At 43.5% G+C, this 22,240-nt stretch overlaps 2 protein-coding genes across 2 annotated transcripts in view; both read right to left on the reverse strand.

The window, feature by feature from the left end:
• Positions 1 to 3,590: 3,590 nt before the first annotated feature.
• Positions 3,591 to 9,485, reverse strand: COPRS (coordinator of PRMT5 and differentiation stimulator). Its single transcript, XM_049859674.1, has 4 exons — positions 9,288 to 9,485; positions 6,914 to 6,983; positions 4,738 to 4,959; positions 3,591 to 4,023 (listed from the first exon to the last, which is right to left on the reverse strand). Exons 1-4 carry the CDS (start codon positions 9,384 to 9,386, stop codon positions 3,854 to 3,856), a joined length of 561 nt encoding a protein of 186 aa, XP_049715631.1. The 5' UTR covers positions 9,387 to 9,485; the 3' UTR covers positions 3,591 to 3,853.
• A 1,502-nt stretch (positions 9,486 to 10,987) lies between these two features.
• The window catches only part of UTP6 (UTP6 small subunit processome component), a 32,935-nt gene continuing 21,682 nt past the window's right edge, over positions 10,988 to 22,240 (reverse strand). The window contains exons 15-19 of the mRNA XM_049859667.1: positions 20,260 to 20,340; positions 19,974 to 20,083; positions 18,523 to 18,589; positions 15,173 to 15,245; positions 10,988 to 13,396 (exon numbers count right to left, since the gene is read on the reverse strand). Coding sequence (XP_049715624.1) covers positions 13,239 to 13,396; positions 15,173 to 15,245; positions 18,523 to 18,589; positions 19,974 to 20,083; positions 20,260 to 20,340 — 489 coding nt within the window. The 3' untranslated portion in view covers positions 10,988 to 13,238. The remainder of the gene's footprint in view (positions 13,397 to 15,172; positions 15,246 to 18,522; positions 18,590 to 19,973; positions 20,084 to 20,259; positions 20,341 to 22,240) is intronic.

The raw sequence follows: 22,240 nt of genomic DNA on the forward strand, positions 1-22,240 counted from the left end.
GCTCCAAGGTATTTACACAGTGCGTGAGTCTGCTTGTGTCTCCCGGGAGGCAGGCTCAGACTTCCCCAAGTCAGCCCGGCTTTGCTGAACCCAGCCAGTGCTCCTGTGCATAGAGTGGCCTTCGCAACTTCTGCAGTCAGACTCTGAGGAGGAGAAGGCAGGCTCTGAGGAGAGAGAGGCCTCCTCTCAGCTAGGCAGAGCAGGGGAAGCAGTGCTCACCATACCTCCTGACATCCCATAACCGAACCGTCCCCCACTGTAAACATAGCACCAAGCTGGGTTAAGGGGTGAGGCAAAGGGGCTCATTCCCCCAGAGTTTCCCAAAGGGAAGAAAACCATAATGGACAGAAACACATTGGGGCCATCAAAAATACACAAAATTACCTATACAAACTATGAGTGGCACAATTCTGATCGTTCACTACATTGCAAAAATTGAAAAGTATTTCATCAAAATAGTAAAAACAAAACAAATTATTGGCACTCTGAGAGTAATCAACCAATGATGAAGTTTTAAATGTTATCTCTACCCAGCTAATGATCCACACCCCTTCGCCCCACCCCCCAGCACTCACTGGTTCACAATCAAACCAAACCAAACCCAGTGCCTTTGAGTCAATTCTGACTCGGAGCGACCCTAAAGGACAGAGTAGAACTGCCCCACAGAGTTTCCAAGGAGCACCTGGTGGATTCAAACTGCCAACCCTTTGGTTAGCAGCAGTTGCACTTAACCACTACACCACCAGGGTTTCCCAATCAGGCTTGCCTAATTTTCTTCCCTTTGGGTATCTTGGGGGCTCAAGAAACAAAACTCTCATTTACTCTAACCATCCTAATTTCTGACCGTGAGCTTCCATTTGGACATTTCGGGGTTCTCCTCACTTCCTCAGAGTTGTGCCAGAGCCTCATGTAGTATCTACACAAATGGGGCTGGGCAGCAGGTCTCCAAGTTGTCCATCTACAACGGTCATCTTTCTCTATGTGTCCCCTCCAGGTCCATCAGGCTCTCAGCATGCTTCAGGCATGGGCATCTTTTGTAAGATGGTCCCAACTGCCTAGAAGCACCAACATCTATCACAGACTGAGCACCTAACCCCCGTGGTACATTTCAGGAAGCAGGGCTCATGTTCTGTCTGCTCCTAGCATCCCCAGATCTCTCCCTCCTTACCCATCCCTCTTGCAGGGAACTTTGTAGGGGGTGGCTGGGAAAAAGTGTTAACCCTCAAATTTCTTCAAGATACCCAACTTATAGACCCAAAATCCCCTTGCCTCCTTTTGCAAAGCAAAATCCAGGAAGATTTGTCTACTGTTTTTGACCCAGCCATAGGCCTCCACTAAGGCTGTGGGCACAGGGCCTGCTTGCATGGAACAAGGCAATGAGAGAAAAAAACAAGTGCATACCCCAACCCATGGCAGCCTCTAATCTACCTTTTGTCTCTGTGCCTTTGCTTATTCTATTTCATCTAAGTTGAGATCGTACAATATTTGTCCTTTGTGACTGGGATATTTCACTTAGCATGTTTTTAAAGGTCATCCATGTCATAGCATGTATCAAAACTTCATTTCTCTTTATGGCTGAATAATATTCCATTATATATATATGTATGTATGACATCTGGTTAAAAAGAACATAACCACATTATCAGACCAAAAAAATTTTAATGATTCCTAATATTATCAAAGAGCCAATCAGTGAGGCCTTTGTGAATGGCCTTGTTCACACACTTTTGGGGCCCTTTGAAAAACAGTGTAAATAGTTAAATCCTCAATCAACTGCCACGGAGAAGTTTATGCAGATTTTGGACCTGAGAGCTTTGCTTGATTCCTTCAATAAGGAGGGAGTTGAGACAAGCCCTTAGCTTGCCAAAGAAGCAAAAGCGACTTGCTCTGGCTGATCACAGACTTGCAAGGGCAACAGAGAGATCAGACATTAAAGCCATGTGTGGGTTTTGGTCCCAGTTCTGTCACTTACTGGCTACGTGATCTTGGAGAGGCCAGAACATTTTGAGTCTTGTTTTCCCCACCTCTAAAATGGGGTAAGGAGTCCCTGGGTGGCATACATGGTTAAGTGCTCAACACCAGCTGAAAGGTTGATGGTTCAAAACCACCCAGACATGCCTCAAAAGACAAGCCTGGCGATATGCTTCCAAAAGGTCACAGCCTGGAAAACCTTATGAAACATGTGATAGACATACTTGCAACAACCAAAAAAAAAAGAAGAGTAGCTAGAGATTGCTTATATACAACCAAAAACCTAACAGGTTTTGGCTCCTTGGTTTGGAGGTTTAGGCTCATGGTTTCACGGGGACATTCCAGTTAATTAGCCTAAAAATGTGTGTGGTGCTTCTGTTCTACCCTCCTCCTCTCACTGCATGGTGCCTGAGGTCTTAAAAGCTTGCAAGGGGCCATCCAAGGCATGACAGTTGGTCTCTATTTGCCAGGAGCAACAGAGGAAGGAGTCAGGAGGAGGACGAGGATATGGAATGTGTGGCTGATTGCCTCCAAGAACAACTGCCTTTCATGCCATGAGACCAGAAGAACTGGATGGTGCCCGGCAGCCATTATCAAACATTCTGACCAAAGATTCTGTAGAAGAATCCTGATCAAAAGGGGGGATATGCAGAACAGAATATCAATTCTCATGGACTGCAGACTTGCTGGAGCCATGGGGGCTCAATGGACCCCTGAAACTATTCCCCTAAAATAATCCTTAAACCAAAAATAGCCCCCGAAAAAAAAATTCCCCTAAAATAATCCTTAAACCTTAAACCAAAAATATCCCCCGAAGTCTTAAAACCAAAGTTTGGCTAAGCCAGTAAAAAAATGTCTGCCTTGAGCATTAATGCTCTTGTAAAAACTATCTCTATGGGATCAAAGTGACAACAGCAACTTGAAAGTTTAGATAGGAACCTTAGGGGGCAGTGAGTTTATGATAATCAGGGAGGAACAACTCAGTAGAGGGTGAGAATGGTTGCATAACTTGAAGAATATAATCAACGTCACTGAATTGTACAAGTAGAAACTGTTGAATTGGTGTTGTTCTGCTGTGTATATTCTCAAAAACGATTAAAAAAAAAAAAAAAGCCCTATAGAGCAGTTACACTCTACATACATGGGATTGATCAACCCAGCAGCAATTAACAACAAAAACAAAAATGGGATAAATAAGAAAAATAGTCATGTCATACAAGTAATTGTGAGGATTAAAGATTAAATGGAAAGTAGTTTAAAATCTTTTATACTGATTAAGGGTTATACAATTGCTGATTTAATTAATTTCCCATTTAGTTTCCCAGCTTACGGAAAGCCCTCATTAACTAAGTAAATGTTCCATTTTCTCCATCAACAGCAATAGAAATTAGCCACAAAGTCACCAATTTCTCTTGGATTTCAATTCCTGGCCAATAGTGCCAGACCTACAGAGAAGCAAAAACTAAAAATTTACTCTCTTTCACAGAGTAGTTTTAAGTCTCCAAGTATTTCAATCCTTAAAATATAATCCAGGGACTTTAAATGAAGGAGTAAGGCCTTGCTCAGAAGAACCTAACTAAAAAGGTGGGGGAGAAAAAAGTAGACAAAGCATATTGGGTTTTTTCTACCTTTATTTATAAAGAGCACAATTCCTCCTCCGGACACAGACACAAACACTCACACTTTCAAGGGGGAACCCACAAAGAATGAAACAAGAGAACAGGGAGAAGAGTGAGGGCCTTATTTAATACCAGTCTGCGCACCCCAGACTCAGGGATCACCAAGAACGTTTTCCCAGAATGACATCTGACCTAAAAACAGCGAGAGAGACATCTTCACGAGGTAACCCCCCCTCCACCTACAAGGCAGAAAGGCTTCACGCTCAATCTTCAGCATCATCAAACTGTCCCGTTTCAAAGACCATCTTGGAATAATGGGGTATCAGTGGAGGTGGATGGTGCCAGCTGGGGTCATAGACCATGTCTCCTTGTGGGGCACAGCACACCCAAGGTTTGACCTCTTGAGAAATGCTCCCCTGGATGTCGTCAGCATCTGCAGGCAGTTTTAAAAGACAGATTAAAGGAAGGAAAACCAAAACCAAACCAAACGCACTGCCGTCGAGTCCATTCCGACTCACAGCGACCCTGTAGGACAGAGAACTGTCCCATAGGGTTTTCAAGGAGCGCCTGGTGGATTTGAACTGCCAACCTTTTGGTTAGCAGCCATAGCTCTTTAACCACTATGCTACCAGGGTTTCCTAAGCAGGGGAGGAAAGGTAGAAATGGACAACCAAAAAATATATGTCTAAGGGAAGACACTTGGATTTATCATTTGAAACACGCACACGTGCATGTATGTGCACATTCACGTGCACACAAACGCACACTTTGCACTTTCCTGAAGAACTGCAAATACGCTCATGCTAAAGCAATCCATAGTTATGCCTCTCAAGGGTTCTTGACAGTGCAGAAGTAGTGAATGGATAGCAGAGCACTTTTGTCTATAGCGGTTCAATTCGCTCAAAGATGTTTGGAAAGAGTAACACCGTTTTTATGTTAAAACAAACTGAATACTCTAAGAGTCAAATGTAAAATTTACATGTATTTTTGTAAATATGTAAGAGAAGCTGTCAGAGAAACATCACACTTGCAGCACATATCTGGCTAAACTTATGGATGTGGGTTCCTCCTCCGAACTGTCTGCTGTTAAGGGTAGTAGCAAAGTCTGAGAAGCCCTGGCCTAGGACCCCAGAAATCCCACACCTACCATAGGGATTCCCTTGATCCATTTTCAACTCCAAGTCCCAGTCCTCATTAAAAAGGTCAGCCGTTGGTTCCTTGGGCAGGCAGCCGGAAACCCCTTTTGGCTGCTCCCAGGCATTCGGTTCCCCATCAAAATCCTCACCATCCAAAGCAAAGCCTTCCTCTTCAAAATGGGAACCCTCGCCGTGGACAGGACAATCATTAGGGATGCTCTGTGTTCCTCTGGCTAAGAAATCAATAAAAGGAAGGTCTTAAAACAACTGACAAACCAGAGAAAGCCTAGTCTTGCATTTGGAGGGCGTAGGGAAAGCATGATTGGTGGTGTGGAGCTGCTGATGTTGTTAGTCGACATCTAGTCAATTCGAACTTATGGAGACCCCATGTGTGCACAGTAGAACTGCTCCATAGGGTTTTCAAGGCTGTGACCTTTTGAAGCACATGACCAAGCCTCTCTTCTGAGGTGCCTCTGGGCGGGTTTGAACTGCCAACCTTTTCACTAGTGGTTGAGTGCTTAATCATTTGTGCCACCCAGTGACTCCTGGTGGGGTGGGGAGAGGGCGTAAAAAAATCACTCATATCTAGCTTTGTAAGGGATTTGGAAAATAATCTGAAAGACTTACTAAGAGGGCAAAAGAATAAGTATACAAACTTTCTAGCCACCTGAGCACAAAAATAATTTTATATTCTCAGACGTAGGGTTGATCATTTATTTTAAGTAAGATGTTTTCCCTTAAACAAGGCCATTACATGCCAAGTCTTGTAATCCGTGGCAGGGAGCCAGGCACAGTTTTTATTTTCAGGTAGCATTCATACCACTGAGGCAAAGGGCCTCTGACAAATGCCACACTTTCACAACACAAGCCTGAATTGAATGTTTGCTCTTCTATCCCTCCCTTCATCCTCAAAGCGCATGTCAGACGTGAGCGCAGGGACAAGCAGAGAGTAGCAGAACACAGCTAGAGGGACAGCAGAAGCTGCTACCATGGCTCTCGCTCCTGACATCAGGGACAGCTAGAAGGTCAGTTTTCAAAAGCTCTCAAAATAGTGAAAGAAAGTTTGGGGAAGGATAATGGACCTCCAAGCATATGGTGCTATGGTGATGCCAGTTCAGAGGTAGAGGAAGACTCAGCCTCAGAAAGGTCAGCCTATCAACACTGTAACAGTAACTATTAAACAATGAAGTAACAGTTAAGGGCAAGAGGGGGCTGCGTAGGTTCATATCCCAGTTCTGCTAATTACTAAATATGTGACTGAGACAAAATTTATTTAACTATTTTGTCCCTCAGTTTCTTCATCTGTAAAATGGAGACAAGGTTGTTATAAGAATTGGAATTGAGAGGGGAGGGGAGGGCAGGGGAGGGGAGGGAAGGAGAAGGGAGGGAAGGAAACGAGAAGGCAGAAGAAGGTAGAAGAGGGGAGGGGGAGGGCTGGAGGGGGAGGGAGAAGGACATGGCAGGGAGGGAGGGGAGGAGTGAGGAAGGAACAAACTAACACTGTTCCTGGCACACAGTGAGCACTTAATGCTAGCTGCTCTGACTGTAACTGTTATGTGCTTGGTGCTTTCTCTAGCACAGCACTGTCCAATAAAACTTTCTGTGATGATAGAAATATTCTATAATTTGTACTGTCCAACAGGTTAGTTCTAGCCACATGTGGTTACTGAGTACCTGAATTTTGGCTAGTGCAACCAAGGAGCTGAATTTTTCATTTAATTAAAATAGCACTGGTTGCTAATGGCTATCGTATTGGGCAGCATAGTTCTATATCCTTTCACCCAATCTTCAGAGCAGCCCTCTGAGGTAGGTATTCTTACCCCCATTTAAAAATGAAGAAAGGCTAAGTGACTCATTTCTAAGGCCACGAAGCTCAAGCTCAGGACTATCTCACCCAGGGCTAAAATTTAAAACAGTTTTGCCCTGCTCCAAAGATACTCTTTCCATTGTTCCATGCTGTTTCTCTTAGTGGAAGCAAGGGGTTTATGTATAAGAAAAGTCCAGGGCTTCCCTTAAGGAAGCTCCGTTGGGCTCCCATCAAGGACACTGTTGAAACAGTAAGCAGAGACAGCAGCAAAGGGAAGGACTGGCAGGAAAGAGCAGGTAACAAGAAGCATAGGGAATGCCCGTCTAGTCAATCCCCTGGTTTCTGCCAACATCCATCTCAGTCTCTGGGTGTCTACTTACCTAGTCGACCTGTGGCCTTCACAGTCTCCCTCTCCATCGGGCAGCAGTGGTCATATGTGGCAAAGCCCATCTGTAGGAAGAAGCAGCAGTTACCTGGAGATTTGGGTATCTAGGGTATGCCCGTTATTAAGCTACTGTACCTCAGCTCCAAAGCCACACATCTAAATTCTGCTTTGTGATTCTCGGGCTGGAACTCTGCAACCTACTTTTCTGCTTTGTCCTGTTAGACTTGGCTAGGCTGGAAGGAGAAGGGACATGCTCCTTCCTAGTCCTGTAAACATCGCCCCAGCAATACTTCTTCACCCCAGCAGCAGGAGTGCCTTTCTACAGCAGCAGTTGAATCCAGTTTATGGTTTTCCCAACACTTGCAGAAAGGGCCTCATGGCTCACCCCAGCACTTGAGGCCCCTCTTCCAAGCTTGGAGCACTAGTTGAGGCAGTCCCCTCAGAGACAGGAATTTCAGCTCTGCAAGGCTTCACTTTTACGTTTTAATCTTTCCCACCGCACCCCTTTGTTCCCTCAGTCCTAGTGCTGGTAGCTATTTCCTGTAGTTGCTACCTGCTTATTCATCTTTTACCTTCTCAGTTAGTACCTAGATAACAACTTTACATCTAGTTAACGATGCTCTCAAATTCTCTGTTCAAATAGGTAGTGTGGTTTCTATCTCCTGGCTGATGTGTCGGGGGAGCAGGGCTCTGGTTCCTCTGCATTGCTGAGCACTGAAGGAAATATTTCTGACCTAACTGGAAATCTTCTCCCCTCAGCCAACCAGAAGCATCTGTGTCCATCACTCAAAAGTTACTGAAATCGTATGGCCTCCAAGACTTCTTTCTAGGTGGAATAAGAAACACTCACAGCCTGCAAGAGAAGACTGATTTCAATACCAGATGTGCTGTTCAGAGTGACCAGTCAGGTGGCCATGTCACCTCAACCATCCTGCCTGGGTTTCTATTCTATAGAAACTGGAGGTGATGTTACCTCATCATAAGCAGGAGGCTCATGCTAACATTTATGGAAACACCTAGTATGTAGCAGGAATGTAACATTTGTTGAATTCGAGTCCACTTCTCTTTTCCCCCCATGTGTAAACTGAACTTGACACCTGCCCGAGACCTAAGCATGCAGAGTATTAGCATTCATGATCTAGTCATGCCTGGATTTAATGATTCAATTCCCTCCCAGTGGTGACAATCCTTGGCCACTGCTGCCACCTGCGAGGTCTCTCACCTAGACTACTGCAAGAGACTCCTAACTGCCTCCCCCATCCCTTCTTACCCAGCCTTAGCGTGATCACTACTGTGATCAAAAACCTACAGCCCTCCACACAATCAGCTATGGCATTCAGCCCCAGCCCCGTCAACCTGTGCAGCATAGTTCTCTCTCTCCCCTCTGGGACCCAAGCTCCAAACCGTTTGCCATGCATGTTCTCGTCTCAACACCTCTGCAGGCACCAGCACCCTCTCACCTTGGAGAGGAAGGGCACATCCCTTCCTACTCTGCCAGGGTAAATGCCTCTCATCCTATTCGGCGCTCCCAAATATTTTATCACTGTATTTTTCACATCATACCTTGGTTAAGTACCCTCTTTGATTCTTAATAAGTATTCCATTCATTCATTCAATTAATACTGGAGTGTCTGTCTGTTACCTACGTGGCAGGCACTGTGCACTCAACCAAGGCTTCTAGCCTCAAGGAGCTCAGCGTCCAGCAGGGATCACAGACAGCCAACTGTGCAGGTAGTAACTGTAATAAAGGTCTTTGGAAAACCAGAAGCTGTCTGGTGTATAAATGAAAACAAGTTTCCGAAAACACTGCGTCAAATGGGGTGTTTTGGTTCCGGTATAAAAGACGAGAGCGCATGTGGCCTCACCGGGTGCTCAGGGTTAGCTGCGCATCCCCGCCAATGGACATGAGTCCCTAAGGACATTCCTCTCGGCGCCGCCCTCACCTGGCCCCCGCCCAAGCCCCCCACAGCAGCCGGTTTCCGGGGCTCTCGGCCATCAGCATCACCTCGCACTGACCGAGCACGCAGAGCCGTCCCCGTGAGCCTGCAGCCTTCCCTCCCCACCCGACGCGCCCGCCTACGCCCTCACAGGTCCTTCCCCGCAGCCCCGCAGCCCCGCGGCCCTGCGGCCCCGCAGCCCCACAGCCCCGCGGCCCTGCGGCCCCGCAGCCCCACGGCCCCGCGGCCCCGCGGCCCGGCCGTTTCCAGCTCTAGCGCGCGCCCAAACGGCGCTCGGCATTCGCGGGCGGCCCGCACCGGGCCAGAGGCGCTTCCCCCGCTTCGCGGCCCCAGCCCGACCCGGCGCGGCGCGCCCCCCACTTCCCGACCCGCCGCAGGTGGTGGCCGGAGCGGCCCCGGCGCCGCGCTCACCCCCGGGCTGGGAGGCGCCTCCCGCGCGCTCGATGGCGGCGGGCCCCGAGGCGGCTCGGCCGCCCCCAGCGCCTGGGCCCCGGGGGCCTGAGGGTCCATGCCAGGCGGCCCGCGGCTCGGCGCCCTGGACGCTGCTCGGCCACGTGACGCCCCGGCCTGGCTGCCAGCCCGAGGAGACGCCGCGGACGGCCAATCAGCCGGGGGCCGGCCGAGGGGGCGGGGCCGGGTCACGCGGAGGCCGGGGGCGGGGCGCGGGCGGGGCGAGGCGGAGCGAAAAATTCCTCCCCCGCCCCCACCCCGGACCCCGAATGGGAAATAGGCTGGGATGCTGATTTTTGTAGCTCCCACCAGTCCAGCCCCTAGGACTGAACGACTGACTACGTCTGCAATGCTTCAGTTTCAAAGGCTCGAATTTCTGTATTGAATTACCCAAGGGTCTACCGACTAGTAACCCCAGCTCTCAAAAGTTTCAGTGCAATTGTATAGCTCCAACCACATTTCACTTTTCATCTCATTTCAGGAGGGCTCCTACGGAATTCAGGCTGGAAATGAAATATAACTCACCCACAAATGGATGAAACAACTCAGCAGCCCAGTGACTCCACCCTGAATTAATGACAGTATTTAAAATTAACCAGTTTGATCAAAACAACCAACTCCTGCTATGCGCTGGACAAGGTTATTGACAGTCATTGCTCTAAACGTGTGATGTGAGGGTAGTCTGACCCCCGCCCCGTTGCTCAGCTATCTTTACATGCTGAAAGCCTGGCGCTCTACAACACAGTTATTCCCATTTTGCCTTCGAGGTCATAAGAAGGCGCTCTATGATAGGCAGGCTTGAGCTGTAGATACGGCTAGTCTAGTACTCTAAAACCTGCCTCCCTACACTGTCTATGCTCTACTAACACACCTGCTCAAGGTGATGACCACATGTTAACATTTAAGTATCAGAGAAGCTGGAAGTTGGGACTCTTGGCTCACCAAGCAACCTTACCACACCTTTTGGGAACTTAAATTAGCCTATTCCTTACCTCCCTGAAGAGTGTATTGTTTGTAAATAAGGCATTTGAAAAAGTTTAACGGTTGACACTTACTATTCGGTGTTGGTTTCTATTCTCTCTGTAGCCTTTCCTACAGGGAAATGAATGTGACCAATTAATGTGCTGTGTTCTGCTGACCTGGTCAGTGTCCCCAAGTCTGATGGCTCTAGGTTAGCAATGTCCAACTAAACCTTCTTCGATGGTGGAAATAGATGTCCTGTCACCTGTGCTATACTACATGGTGGCCACTAGCCACGTGGTTACCAAGCACTGGAGATGTGGCCAGTGTGACTGAGAAGCTGAATTTTTAAATAAATTTTAACTTAAGTCACCACACATAGCTAGGGGCTACTATCTATAAGCGTGCAGCGCTCCATGAACTAGCCAGATGCATTTCATCCCCTGCAATGGTGGGAACCGTAGACATGACCCACCTTCAGGGCCTTGCCGACACCAGCCAGCCACAGCCCCCTTTACTCTCTTCCCTTTCATGCAAAAAGTCTCTCTCTCCCAAAATAAAAACACCACGTAGAATGTTACACTTTCCAAGACTTAAGTCAGAGGGGGAAAGAGGAAATTTTTCTTAAGACAAATGACAAGCAAACAACTTAGAGCACAAAAGCTCAAAATAAAAATGCCCAAATCAGACTCTGATACTCATGAAAATTTAATATATAATAAAGGTAGCATCACAAAATCAGTAGAGAGAAGAGTAACGGCCATAAATGGTGCACAAAAAATTAGTTAACTGCTGGGGGAGAGGAAATCGGTTGACCTCAACAAGGGAAAGGGCTTTCAAAGTATTTTAAAAACAATACAAATCACCAAAAATACCTCTGAATGTCAAAAAACATCATTAAAAAAAAAAGCTGGGGGTAAATTATTTGCAACAAACCAGGGACAAAAGATTAATACTCTTTATATAAAGAATCATTTCTTGTATATTAGTAAGAAAAAAAGAATAGTTCAAAAAGTGGTCAAAGAACATGAAAAGACAGGAGAAACATAAAAAAAAAATTAACTTCACTAATAGCAACCCATTGCCATCAAGTCGATTCCAACTCATAGCAACCCTACAGGACAGAACAGAGCTGCCCCATAGGGTTTCCAAGGAGTGCCTAGTGGATTCGAACTGCCAACCTTTTGGTTAGCAGCCGTAACTCTTAACCACTACGCCACCAGGGTTTCCTCACTAGTAGCAACAAACTGCAAATTAAAACAACGATATGTCACTTTTTACCTATTCAAATGGTGAAAATAAACATAACAGCCAGTGCAGGTAAAGATGTTGTCACTCTAATGCAATGCTTCCAAGAACCAAGGTGACAACACATACCAAGATTCTTTTAGTTATATCCTTTTATCCAGTAATTCCACTGGCAAATATTAATCTCCTTAAGGAAATAACCAGGAATGTAAATAAAGGTTTACAAGACTCTTTTACTACAGTGTTTTAAGACAGAAAAATTAGAAATGACAAGGTCCAACCACAAGAGATTAGTAAAATAAGTAATGGCTCATTTATACAATGGAGTGTTAGTAATCCATTAAATGTTTTTAAGGCTATTTAATGACACGGAAAAATAACAATATTAAGTTGGACATGAACATAAAATTGCACTGAATGCTTCTCTCAGTGACATCATGAGATGAAGGGAAAGGCAGGGCTTCATTCCCTTGGAACCCCTGCTGAGAATGTGCATCTCTAACAAGTTCCCAGAGGAGGCTAATACTGCTGGTTAGGGACCAATTCTGAGAACCACTGGTAAAGCCAGGCCAAAAAACCAAACCCGCTGCTGCGGAGATGATTCCAGCTCATATTCTGACTCAAAGCAACCATACAGGACAGAGAACTGCCCCATAGGGTTTCCAAAGAGCAGCTGGATTCAAACTGCTGACCTTTTGGTTAGTAGCCTGGCTCTTAACCACTCCACCACCAGCGCCCCACTGGTACAGCAGTGGTTCTCAAAATTTATTATATAATACTATTTAAAGTATAGATTCTGATTCAGCAAATCTGTGGTTAAAGTACAAATTCTCAGCAGGGGTTCGAAGAAGAACGAACCAGTTCAAAGGCCTGCTTAAAGGATATAAAATTCTAATAATTTCCTCCCCTGTTCCCAGAATGTCTTCTCCTCCCAGCCACCCTTTCACACCACACTTCTGAAGCCCTTCTGTGCTGCTCTCATCTACTTCCTCCCCTGGCCCTTCTCTGTTCCTGGGCCTCCCCAGTGCCAACACTTCTCTGCTCATTGGCCCCAGGGACAGAAGACAATTTATAATGTTATAACCTCCTTAAAGGACAACTTTTCCTCAGTACCCAGCATCTCCTTCTCTACTGCTTCAACCAGCTCTTGGGACACCCAGCTCTGTTCCTTCAACTCCTATACCTCCATCCCAAAAGGCCTTCCTTCTCTCCTGACATGGTGGGAGCTCAAATATTCCTTGCATGAATGAATGAGCATCAATCCAATTCTGATAAGGGAAATCAAATTATTAAATTTAATTCCAGATGACGGCATTACAGGATGTGTTTATTTTCTCCCATATTTCCTATAACAAATGCGTACTATATATACTTTTATAACAAAGAGAAAATAAACATGCGGAACTGGGCTTCCTCCTCCATTTTAACTGACCAGGGAGTGGGGTATAATAAATTAAACTCACTTGTATGATTTCCATATATTTTGGAAAACATTTAGAACCTGAAGCAGGTTCAGCCTCAACAAGTAGCTTTCTGCTACTAAACAGTTCATTCTCTTTTTTGGAATTAAAGATTAACACATCAACGCAAAATTAAATTATGTCTCAAAATCCCATTAGCCATCTCTAAGCAAATTACAAACTGACAGTCTGCCCAGAGGGCTTACAATACTTTTTCACAAAGTGGGCTGTGTTCTTCCTCTTTTCACAGCTGGCCAGCCTGATACATGGTATGTTTAGCTACAAACGCCTCTGCTGATTCTCCCTGCAACATCTTCATGGCTCGCCAATAGATCTGTCCACAGTTCTCAGGTCTACCAAGAGGGTGATTCAATTCCTCTTTGATGTAATCCATCCAAAGATCTTGAAAAGAGTCAAAAAAATTACTGTCAACATACGATCAGACAACTGGCAGGGCTTTATCAGGTAAATTTAACTATTTAGTATTGATTCAACTCAAGATTTCCAAGAAATTTAACTTCTCGCTGTTATTTCCCTAGAATCCTATATAAGACAGTACCTTTCGCACCCGGATTCTTTACACCAAGGTATATCAAAACAAATTTTAAATAACAGTCGAAAACCTTCACTTTAATCATGGCAGCCTATGTTATTTCTTAAAGTCAAAAAAACTAAATATTTTAGAGGGAAGATTTTACTAAGTCTCTTTCAAGGTGAAACTGACCCAAATGAATTCACTCTAACTTTAAAACTTGCTAATAAAACTTGCTGAGGGCAGCAAAAATGCAGCTTTCATTCATTTCACCAGGAAAAGGTCAGTGAAACCATGTACAAACTAATTTTTTTTTTATATGAGGCTGGTAACTATACATGTCAGTGTTTTTGTGTTCAAATATAAAGCCCCAGATTCTACATGACATACCTATGCCCAGAGGTACATCTTACAAGTCCAACAAACGAATGTAATGTGGTGACAGACCACAATTGGTGCGAATGTGTATCTCACTTTCACCCTTTCCTGGAATCCCCATATCTTTTTGGTTCTGACCTACACTAAAAACTCAGTTGTCCTTATTACCGTATTTTTTCACAAATTACGTGTGAAATGATTATGTAAAACAGTTCTGCCCGTGCATATACCGCACATATACCCTGATATTTCCAGAAATGAATTCTGGCCTCACTTACCCGCCCTCCCGTATTATAGGTAAATCGTATCATTCTGTTCATTTTCTTTTGTTCTGTTCACTTTCTTTAATCTGCTTGCTTAACCAAAAATCCAAACCCATGGCCAATAGGTCAATTCCAACTCATAGCGACCCTATAGGACAGAGTAGAGCTGCCCCAGAGGGTTTCAAAGGCTGTAAATTTTTACGGAAGCAGACTGCCACATCTTTCTCCTGTGGAGCAGCTGGTGGGTTCAAACCACCAACCTTTTGGTTAGCAGCTGAGTGCTTTAACCACTGCACCACCAGGGTTCCTAATCTTCTGCTTATGAAAATGTTACTTTTAATCATAATTATATAATAAAGGTATAAAGCCATGGTCAGGAAGTCATGGATTGAGTTTGGTAGTCCTACAGTAATCAGAAAATAAACAATCAAAACCGCGTTTCTTTTAATTTAATAACTACAACACATTATTAGCTCAACAGTTGAATGCAAAAACCTTATCAGATCGTCCTAAGTGAAACCATTAGGTTATGTTAGGTCTCCTTATTTCATTGTTTAATTATGTCTTTTTCATGTCAGTTGAAGTTAGTAACATGTGAAAAAAAAACTGTTATACCATGCTTACGAAAATAATGTCCGGAAGGAGAGGGCTGTGCGGCTGGCAAAACTACATATAACGCATGCGTTATTTGCAAAAAAACACCGTAACTCACCCCTTCCAAATGTCACTTTTAGAGACCCAAACCAAGCAAATCTTTCTCTAATCCAGAGTTCTTAATATAAGACCCATAGACCCTCAGGCCTGTGAATCCCTGAAATTATAAGCAAAATTGTGTGCAAGTGTTTTTAAACAAAATGAGGAAGGGGGCAGGAGAAGAATATATAATTTTATTCTCAAAGAGGGTCATGACTCAAAAACACTTAAGAAACACTTTCTAACCATACTGATAGTTCACAGACAGCACATGCAGATAGACCCACATGTCTATAACTGAAGTTTACTTACCAGAATCTGCAGATCCAAACTCCCTTAACGCTCTCTCATAATATTCTCTTAAGTTCACCATCTTGCAGGATTCCTAACAGAAATAATAGACAATCTTATCTCAAAAATATAATTTATAGAAAGGGCCACATAAACTAGAGACTACAACAGCCTGAGACCAGAAGAACTAGATGGTGCCTGGCTACAACCAATAACTGCCCTGACAAGGAACACAACAGGGAACCCCTGAGGGAGCAGGAGAGCAGTGGGATGCAGACCTCAAATTCTTGTAAAAAGACCAGACTTAATGGTCTGATTGAGACTAGAAGGGTCCCAGAGGTCATGGTCCCCAGACGTTCTGTTAGCCCAAGACAGGAACCATTCCCAAAGCCAACTCTTCAGACAAGGATTGGACTGGACTATGGGATAGAAAATGATACTGGTGAGGAATGAGCTTCATGGATCAAGTAGAGACATGAGACTACGTGGGCAGCTCCTGTCTAGATAGATGAGAAGGCAGAGGGGGTCAAAAGCTGGCCGAACAAACACAAAAACAGAGAGTGGAAAAAAGGAATGTGCTGTCTCATTAGGGGGAAGAGCAACTAGGAGTATATAGCAAGGTATATATAAATTTTTGTATGAAAGACTGACTTGATTTGTAAACTTTCACTTAAAGCACAATAAAAGTTTTTTTAAAAAAGACGAACAAAAGGAATAAAACTTTAAAAAATAAAATACTTAGGAATAAATTAAACCAAGAAGGCACAAGGCTTGTACACTGAAAACTACAAAACATTACTGAGTTTTCCAATCTGGTCTCAGCACAGTGGCTCCTACGAAGAAGGAGGCAAGAAGAAGGGCCATTCTGCTATCAAGGTGGTGACCAGAGAATACACCATGAACACACACAAGCACATCCACTGAGCTGGCTTCGAGAAGTGTGCTTATAACAAAACGTATTAAGAAAACGCTCTGCATCTCACTTTGGTGAGTGCCATCTGGGGTCTTAAATGCTAGCAGGCAGCCATCTAAGATGCATCAATTGGCCTCAACCCACCTGGAGCAAAGGAGAATAAAGAACAACAAAGACATAAGATAAAGATGAGCCCAAGAGACAGAAAGGGCCACATAGGCCAGAGACTACATCAGCCTGAGACCGGAAGAACTAGATGGTGCCTGGCTACCACTGATGACTGCCCTGACAGGGAAAACAACAGAGAATCCCTGATGGAGCAGGAGTACAAGAGATGCAGACCTCAAATTCTGGTAAAAAGACTAGACTTAATGGTCTGACTGAGACTAGAAGGACCCCGGACGTCACGGTCCCCAGACCCTTTGTTAGCCCAAGGCTGGAACCATTCCCAAAGCCAATTCTTCAGACAGGGATTGGACTGGACCATAAGATAGAAAATGATACTGGTAAGGAGTGAGCTTCTTGGCTCAAATAGACACATAAGACTATGTGGGCACTCCTGTCTGGAGGCAAGATGAGAAGACAGAGTGGGATAGCAGCTGGTAGAACCGACACGGGGAATACAGGGTGGAGAGGAGGAGGGTGCTGTCTCATTAAGGAGAAAGCAGCTAGGAATACACAGCAAGGTATGTATAAGTTTTTGTATGAGAAACTGACTTGATTTGTAAACTTTCACTTAAGGCACAATAAAGAAAAATAAATCTAATTTATAATGGCTCAAACTCACTTTAACATTATTATTAAGCAGTTACTATTTGTTAGGTACTTAAGGGTGGGGTAGTTAAGTTAAACGAAGCCTGGCTCTTTTCCAAACACAAACAACTAGTTCTACCAATCACCAAAGTGAAGCAAATGCTAATCAGTGATAAAAGCACTCTGCCATGGTACCATGCAAGGAGCCCTCGTGGTGCAACCGTTAAGGGCTCAGCTGTTAACCAAAAACTCAGCAGTTCAGAGCTGCTGCCCCACCAGAGCTCTCTGAGGGAGAAAAGACCTGGCGATCTGCTCCTGTAAAGATTATAGACTAGGAAACCCTATGGGACAGTTCTGCTCCATCACATATGGTTGTTATAACCAGTTCTCAGTGGGGGAACCCGGGCAGCTTCACAGATAACATATTTGAGAGCCCTGATGGATGAGTAAGATTTAAATAAAGAAAATAAAGGAGAAGGTTCTCCCTATGGCCAAGGATTTCTTCCTTTTGAGTACTGCTCTCTGACACATACTAGTTATGTCTACCTTACAACCTTCTATATCAAGGCACTTCTTATATCAAGGCAAAGTATTAATAAATACTAATAATATGACCTTTGACAAGTTTTCTTTTAACCAACTCTAACCTTACAAGTTTCTCACCTGTACAATACAGATAATAATACCTCTTAGAACAATTGTGAGGATCAAATTTAAAATGCTAATTAAGCACCTTGGAGAGTAGCTGGCACTAACTTTATAATCAATAAATGTTAATTTATTACAGCTACTTCCATTTAAATGCATTCCTTTTTGTTTCATTTTCAAAGCAGATTAACATCTTCAGTTAAAAAATCCTTTCATATAGTCATTCAAATTTCTCTTAACTGGGACTGTATCATTTTGTAGGAAGTTAATCTAACTTTGAGTTTTACACATCCATGAGAAACAGAATCACATTTACTGAGGGCTCATAACCTGCGCAGCACTATGCAAAGTCCAGTCCATGCAGAATCTCATTTGCCACCTGGGTTTCCAACAATATATAAAGAACCATAAAAAACCATAAAAAAATGAACTAGTATCTCTAGTCCTAGAAATTTATCTCAAGAAAAATAATTTGAAAGAAAAAAGAAAGCCATATAAAGAAAAGGCTATTTTCAATCAATATCAAAAAACTGGAACCAACCTATACGTAAAGGAAAAGTTAAAAAAAAAAAAAAATTATGGTTTAAGAGTAATACAACCACCAATAAAAAGACAGCAACCATGTAGAACAAAACATGTTTACAAAATAAATATGGTTGGTTGTATTTATGTGATGGGATCACAGATATACTTGGATTTTTGTGTATTACTTTCTAATTGAGACTCCTGATTTAATTTTCCTTACTTATAAATTCTGCTGTCTACCTCACAACCTAGTACAAGAGGCATGCAGAGTGCTATAGAGGCAGGGAAGTGGTACCTCACCCAGCGAGGCAGCAACGGCTGCATCTAAGCGGTAACATCTGAGTTTTCTATTTCCCAGACACGTACTTTCTCTTTTTTGCTTGATTACGATTCTTAAGCCAAGTCTATAAAAAATGGGTTGGACCAGGAGACCAGAAATTTATGCTGTTATAATAACAGCTTTTTAAATAACCAAACGCTAACGGATACCACAAAACCATCCTCCCAGACAAGAAATAAATAGAACACTTACTTGCTCCTTTTCAAACTGGATCATTTTCCTGAAAAAGTCAACTGAAAATGGTCGGCTCTCCTGTAAACTAAAAAGGAAATGGGGGGGAGGCGGGAGAGGCAGGGTTATCTTCCCACAGTAACAAAAAGGCTTGTACCTCATCAATACAAAATACCTCTGCCAGCGCCTCCACAACACGTGGTTTAATAAAGACTTGGCCACGTTCAGTGCAGGAGTTCAACCTGACCACCCATTACTCTCAATGCCTTACATCTGTAAGGACTTACTCTCAACTACCACTGAACATTTTTTCCTACCAAGTCTTCTTCTTGTTTTCTTCTTTGTCACTTTTAGAGGTTTAAGTTCTCTCTACAACATCTCAAGGTCTTTTAGAATAAGACCAGTAATTCCATTTCTAAGAGTACATTCTAAGGAAATATTCAGACATCATCAAAGCAGTATTGCTGTGGCCAAATAAATCACAGCACACCCACGGGATGATGCCTCACAGCTGTTTTTCATACATTGTGCTCATGAAAAGTTTTTACTGCTGGGGGAAAATGCCCAGTCTAGTGCTCATCAGTGAAAGTTGTACACAGCTCAGGAGACAGAGAAGGCCATATAAACCAGAGACTCCATCAGCCTGGGACCGGAAGAACAAGATGGTACCCTGCTAGCACCGATGACTGCCCTGGCAGGGAACACAACAGAGAATCCCTGATGGAGCAGGAAAACAGTGGGATGCAGGCCTTAAATTCTGGTAAAAAGACCAGACTTAATGGTCTGAGACTAGAGGGTCCCCAGAGGTCATGGTCCCCGGACCCTCTGTTAGCCCAAGACTGTAGCCATTCCTGGAGCCAACTCTTCGGACAGGGATTGAACTGGACTATACGACAAAAAATGATGCTGGTAAGGAGTGAGCTTCTTGACTCAAGTAGACACATGAGACTATGTGGGCAACTCCTGTCTGCAGGCAAGATGAGAAGGCAGAGGCGGACAGAAGCTGGCTGAATGGACACAGGGCGTGCAGGGTAGAGGAGGAGTGTGCTGTCACCTTAGGAGGACAGCAACTAGGAGTACATAGCAAGGTATGTTTAGTTTTTGTATGAGAGACTGACTTGATTTGTAAACTTTCACTTAAAGCACAATTTTAAAAAAGTTGTATACAAAACTGGGATTATAGTAAGTATAATCTTAACTATGTAAAAAATAAATTTTAAAATGATACATCAACAGTGGTTTTTTTCTTGATGATGGGATTAAAATGAATTATTAGTTATCTTTATTTATTTTGTATTTTCCACAATAGGCATGAACTGTTACTGTTCAAAAGAGGGAAAAGAAATGTTACTTTTTTTTAAAAAGCTTCCGGATTACTTCCTCAGATATTATTTGTGGTACATAAAATCTGGGTATGAGGAGCCGAGCACGGGAAGGAGAGACCACTAGCAGGTATGAAAGATCACGAGTACCTTTTAAACACTGCTCTTGCCTTTTTGTAGCCACCACTTCGATAAGCCCAATCCAGGTACTTATCCTTTAGGGTTGCTGAGTCAGCACCTGTGACAGCTAGGGTAGCTTTCTACAATTTAGAAGAAAAAAGAAATAAGCTGTCTAAGGAAACTTACAGATATGAAAACAAATTTTCCCAGAACCACCCAGGGCACCCAATTAATGGCGCTGAAAAAACCCCAAACCTCCCAATCAGTGTCCATATTCATTCCCCAAACACAGCAAGACTTCGCATGGGGCCTATACCTTAAAGACTGCTTCAGTGTCTTCTTGGCCTTTAGCACCTTCACTCCACTCTGCCCAGGAAATCCACAATGGTAGACAAACCTGCTCACAATAAACAATTTAGAAAATAACTTAACACTGTGCTCTGAAAACTAACCACTATAGGATAAACCACAGGATACTTCCTAGATAATATACAAAGTATGGATTCATTCCATTTCAAATTCTCATGGACTCCAGGCTTTCTGGAGCCATGGAGGGTGGATGAACCCCAGAAACGATTGCCCTGAGATAACTTTAAACCTTAAACTGAAAATATCTCCTGAAGTCTTCTGAAAACAGAACAATAGTGTAGCTTAACTAGCAAAAAATGTCTGCCTTGACAAAATAATTCTATTATGAAAACATTCTGCATCCCACTTTGAAATGTGGCGTCTGGGGTCCTAAATGCTAACCAGCGGCCATCTAAGATGCATCAGTTGGTCTCAACCCACCTGGATCAAAGGAGAATGAAGAACACCAAGGTCACATGATAACTATGAGCCCAAGAGACAGAAAGGACCACAGGAACCAGAGACTTACATCATCCTGAGAACAGAAGAACTAGATGGTGCCCGGCCACAACCGATGACTGCCCTGACAGGGAGCACAACAGAGAACCCCTGAGGGAGCAGGAGATCAGTGGGATGCAGACCCCAAATTCTCACAAAAAGACCATACTTAATGGTCTGACTGAGACTAGAGGAATCTCAGCAGTCATGGTCCCCAAACCTTCTGCTGGCCCAGGACAGGAACCATTCCCGAAGACAACTCATCAGACATGGAAGGGACTGGACAGTGGGTAGGAGAGAGATGCTGATGAAGAGTGAGCTATTTGTATCAGGTGGACACTTGAGACTGTGTTGGCATCTCCTGTCTGGAGGGGGGATGGGAGGATGGAGAGAGTTGGAAGCTGGCAAAATTGTCACGAAAGGAGAGACTGGAAGGGCTGACTCATTAGGGGGAGAGCAAGTGGGAGTATGGAGTCAGGTGTATGCAAACATATATGTGACAGTCTGACTTGATTTGTAAACGTTCACTTGAAGCTCAATAAAAGTTAAAAAAAAAAAAAGTCTGCCTTGAGCGTTATGCTCTTTTAAAAACTATCTATATGGGTCAAATTGACAACAGCAACTTGAAAGATTAGATAATAACCTTAGGGAGCAGCCAGTGTATGCGAATGTGGGAAGAACAACTCAGAAAACGAGGGTGAGAATGTTTGCACAACTCAAAGAACATAATCAATGTCACTAAATTGTACGTGTAGAAACGGTTAAATTGGTATATGTTTTACTAAGTTCTCAACAACAAAACAAATAAAATTAAAAATATATATATATATACGGATTCAATCTGAGTTTGCCTTCTGGGCAACCCAGGACTGGAATGGCATGCCAGAACACTGACAGCCTTCCTACCAAGTCACCCAGAGCAATACTCTCTTGTTAGTTCTAGTTCCCTTCTGTTGGGGAATACTGCCTATAGTTATTAATATCAATTATCTTTTATTTAATTAAAAAATTAATAGCCCACAGCTAGTCAAACCCACAGGCAGGTCTCCGCTGTCTAAAACCCACAAGTACTAATGTAGGCTGAGGTGTCTATCTGATCTTCACTCATGTCCCAGAGACACACACAAATGAACAGTAAAATAGTTGTTTCCCACTTCATCTACTAATACAAAAATATTGCAAAGCTGTAACTTAAAGATTTAGAAATATATGTGTGTTTAAGAGCTGGAGGCTTTGGAGGCATGTGAGAATAAATTCTATTAATATTTCTCACTTGTAAAATATCTAAATAGAATATGAAATTTTATCTAATACAGTCAATTTTCAAATAAAGAATGAGAATAAGCTTTAAATGGAAGTTAATTCTTCTGTGTGTAACTGACCTCACCATTTGATAAAAATTCCACTCCAGGGTCAGCTCTTGTCAGATAAGTACACTCTAAATTAGCTTT

This window comes from Elephas maximus, chromosome 19 (genome assembly GCF_024166365.1).
Source record: "Elephas maximus indicus isolate mEleMax1 chromosome 19, mEleMax1 primary haplotype, whole genome shotgun sequence".
NCBI lineage: Eukaryota > Metazoa > Chordata > Mammalia > Proboscidea > Elephantidae > Elephas > Elephas maximus.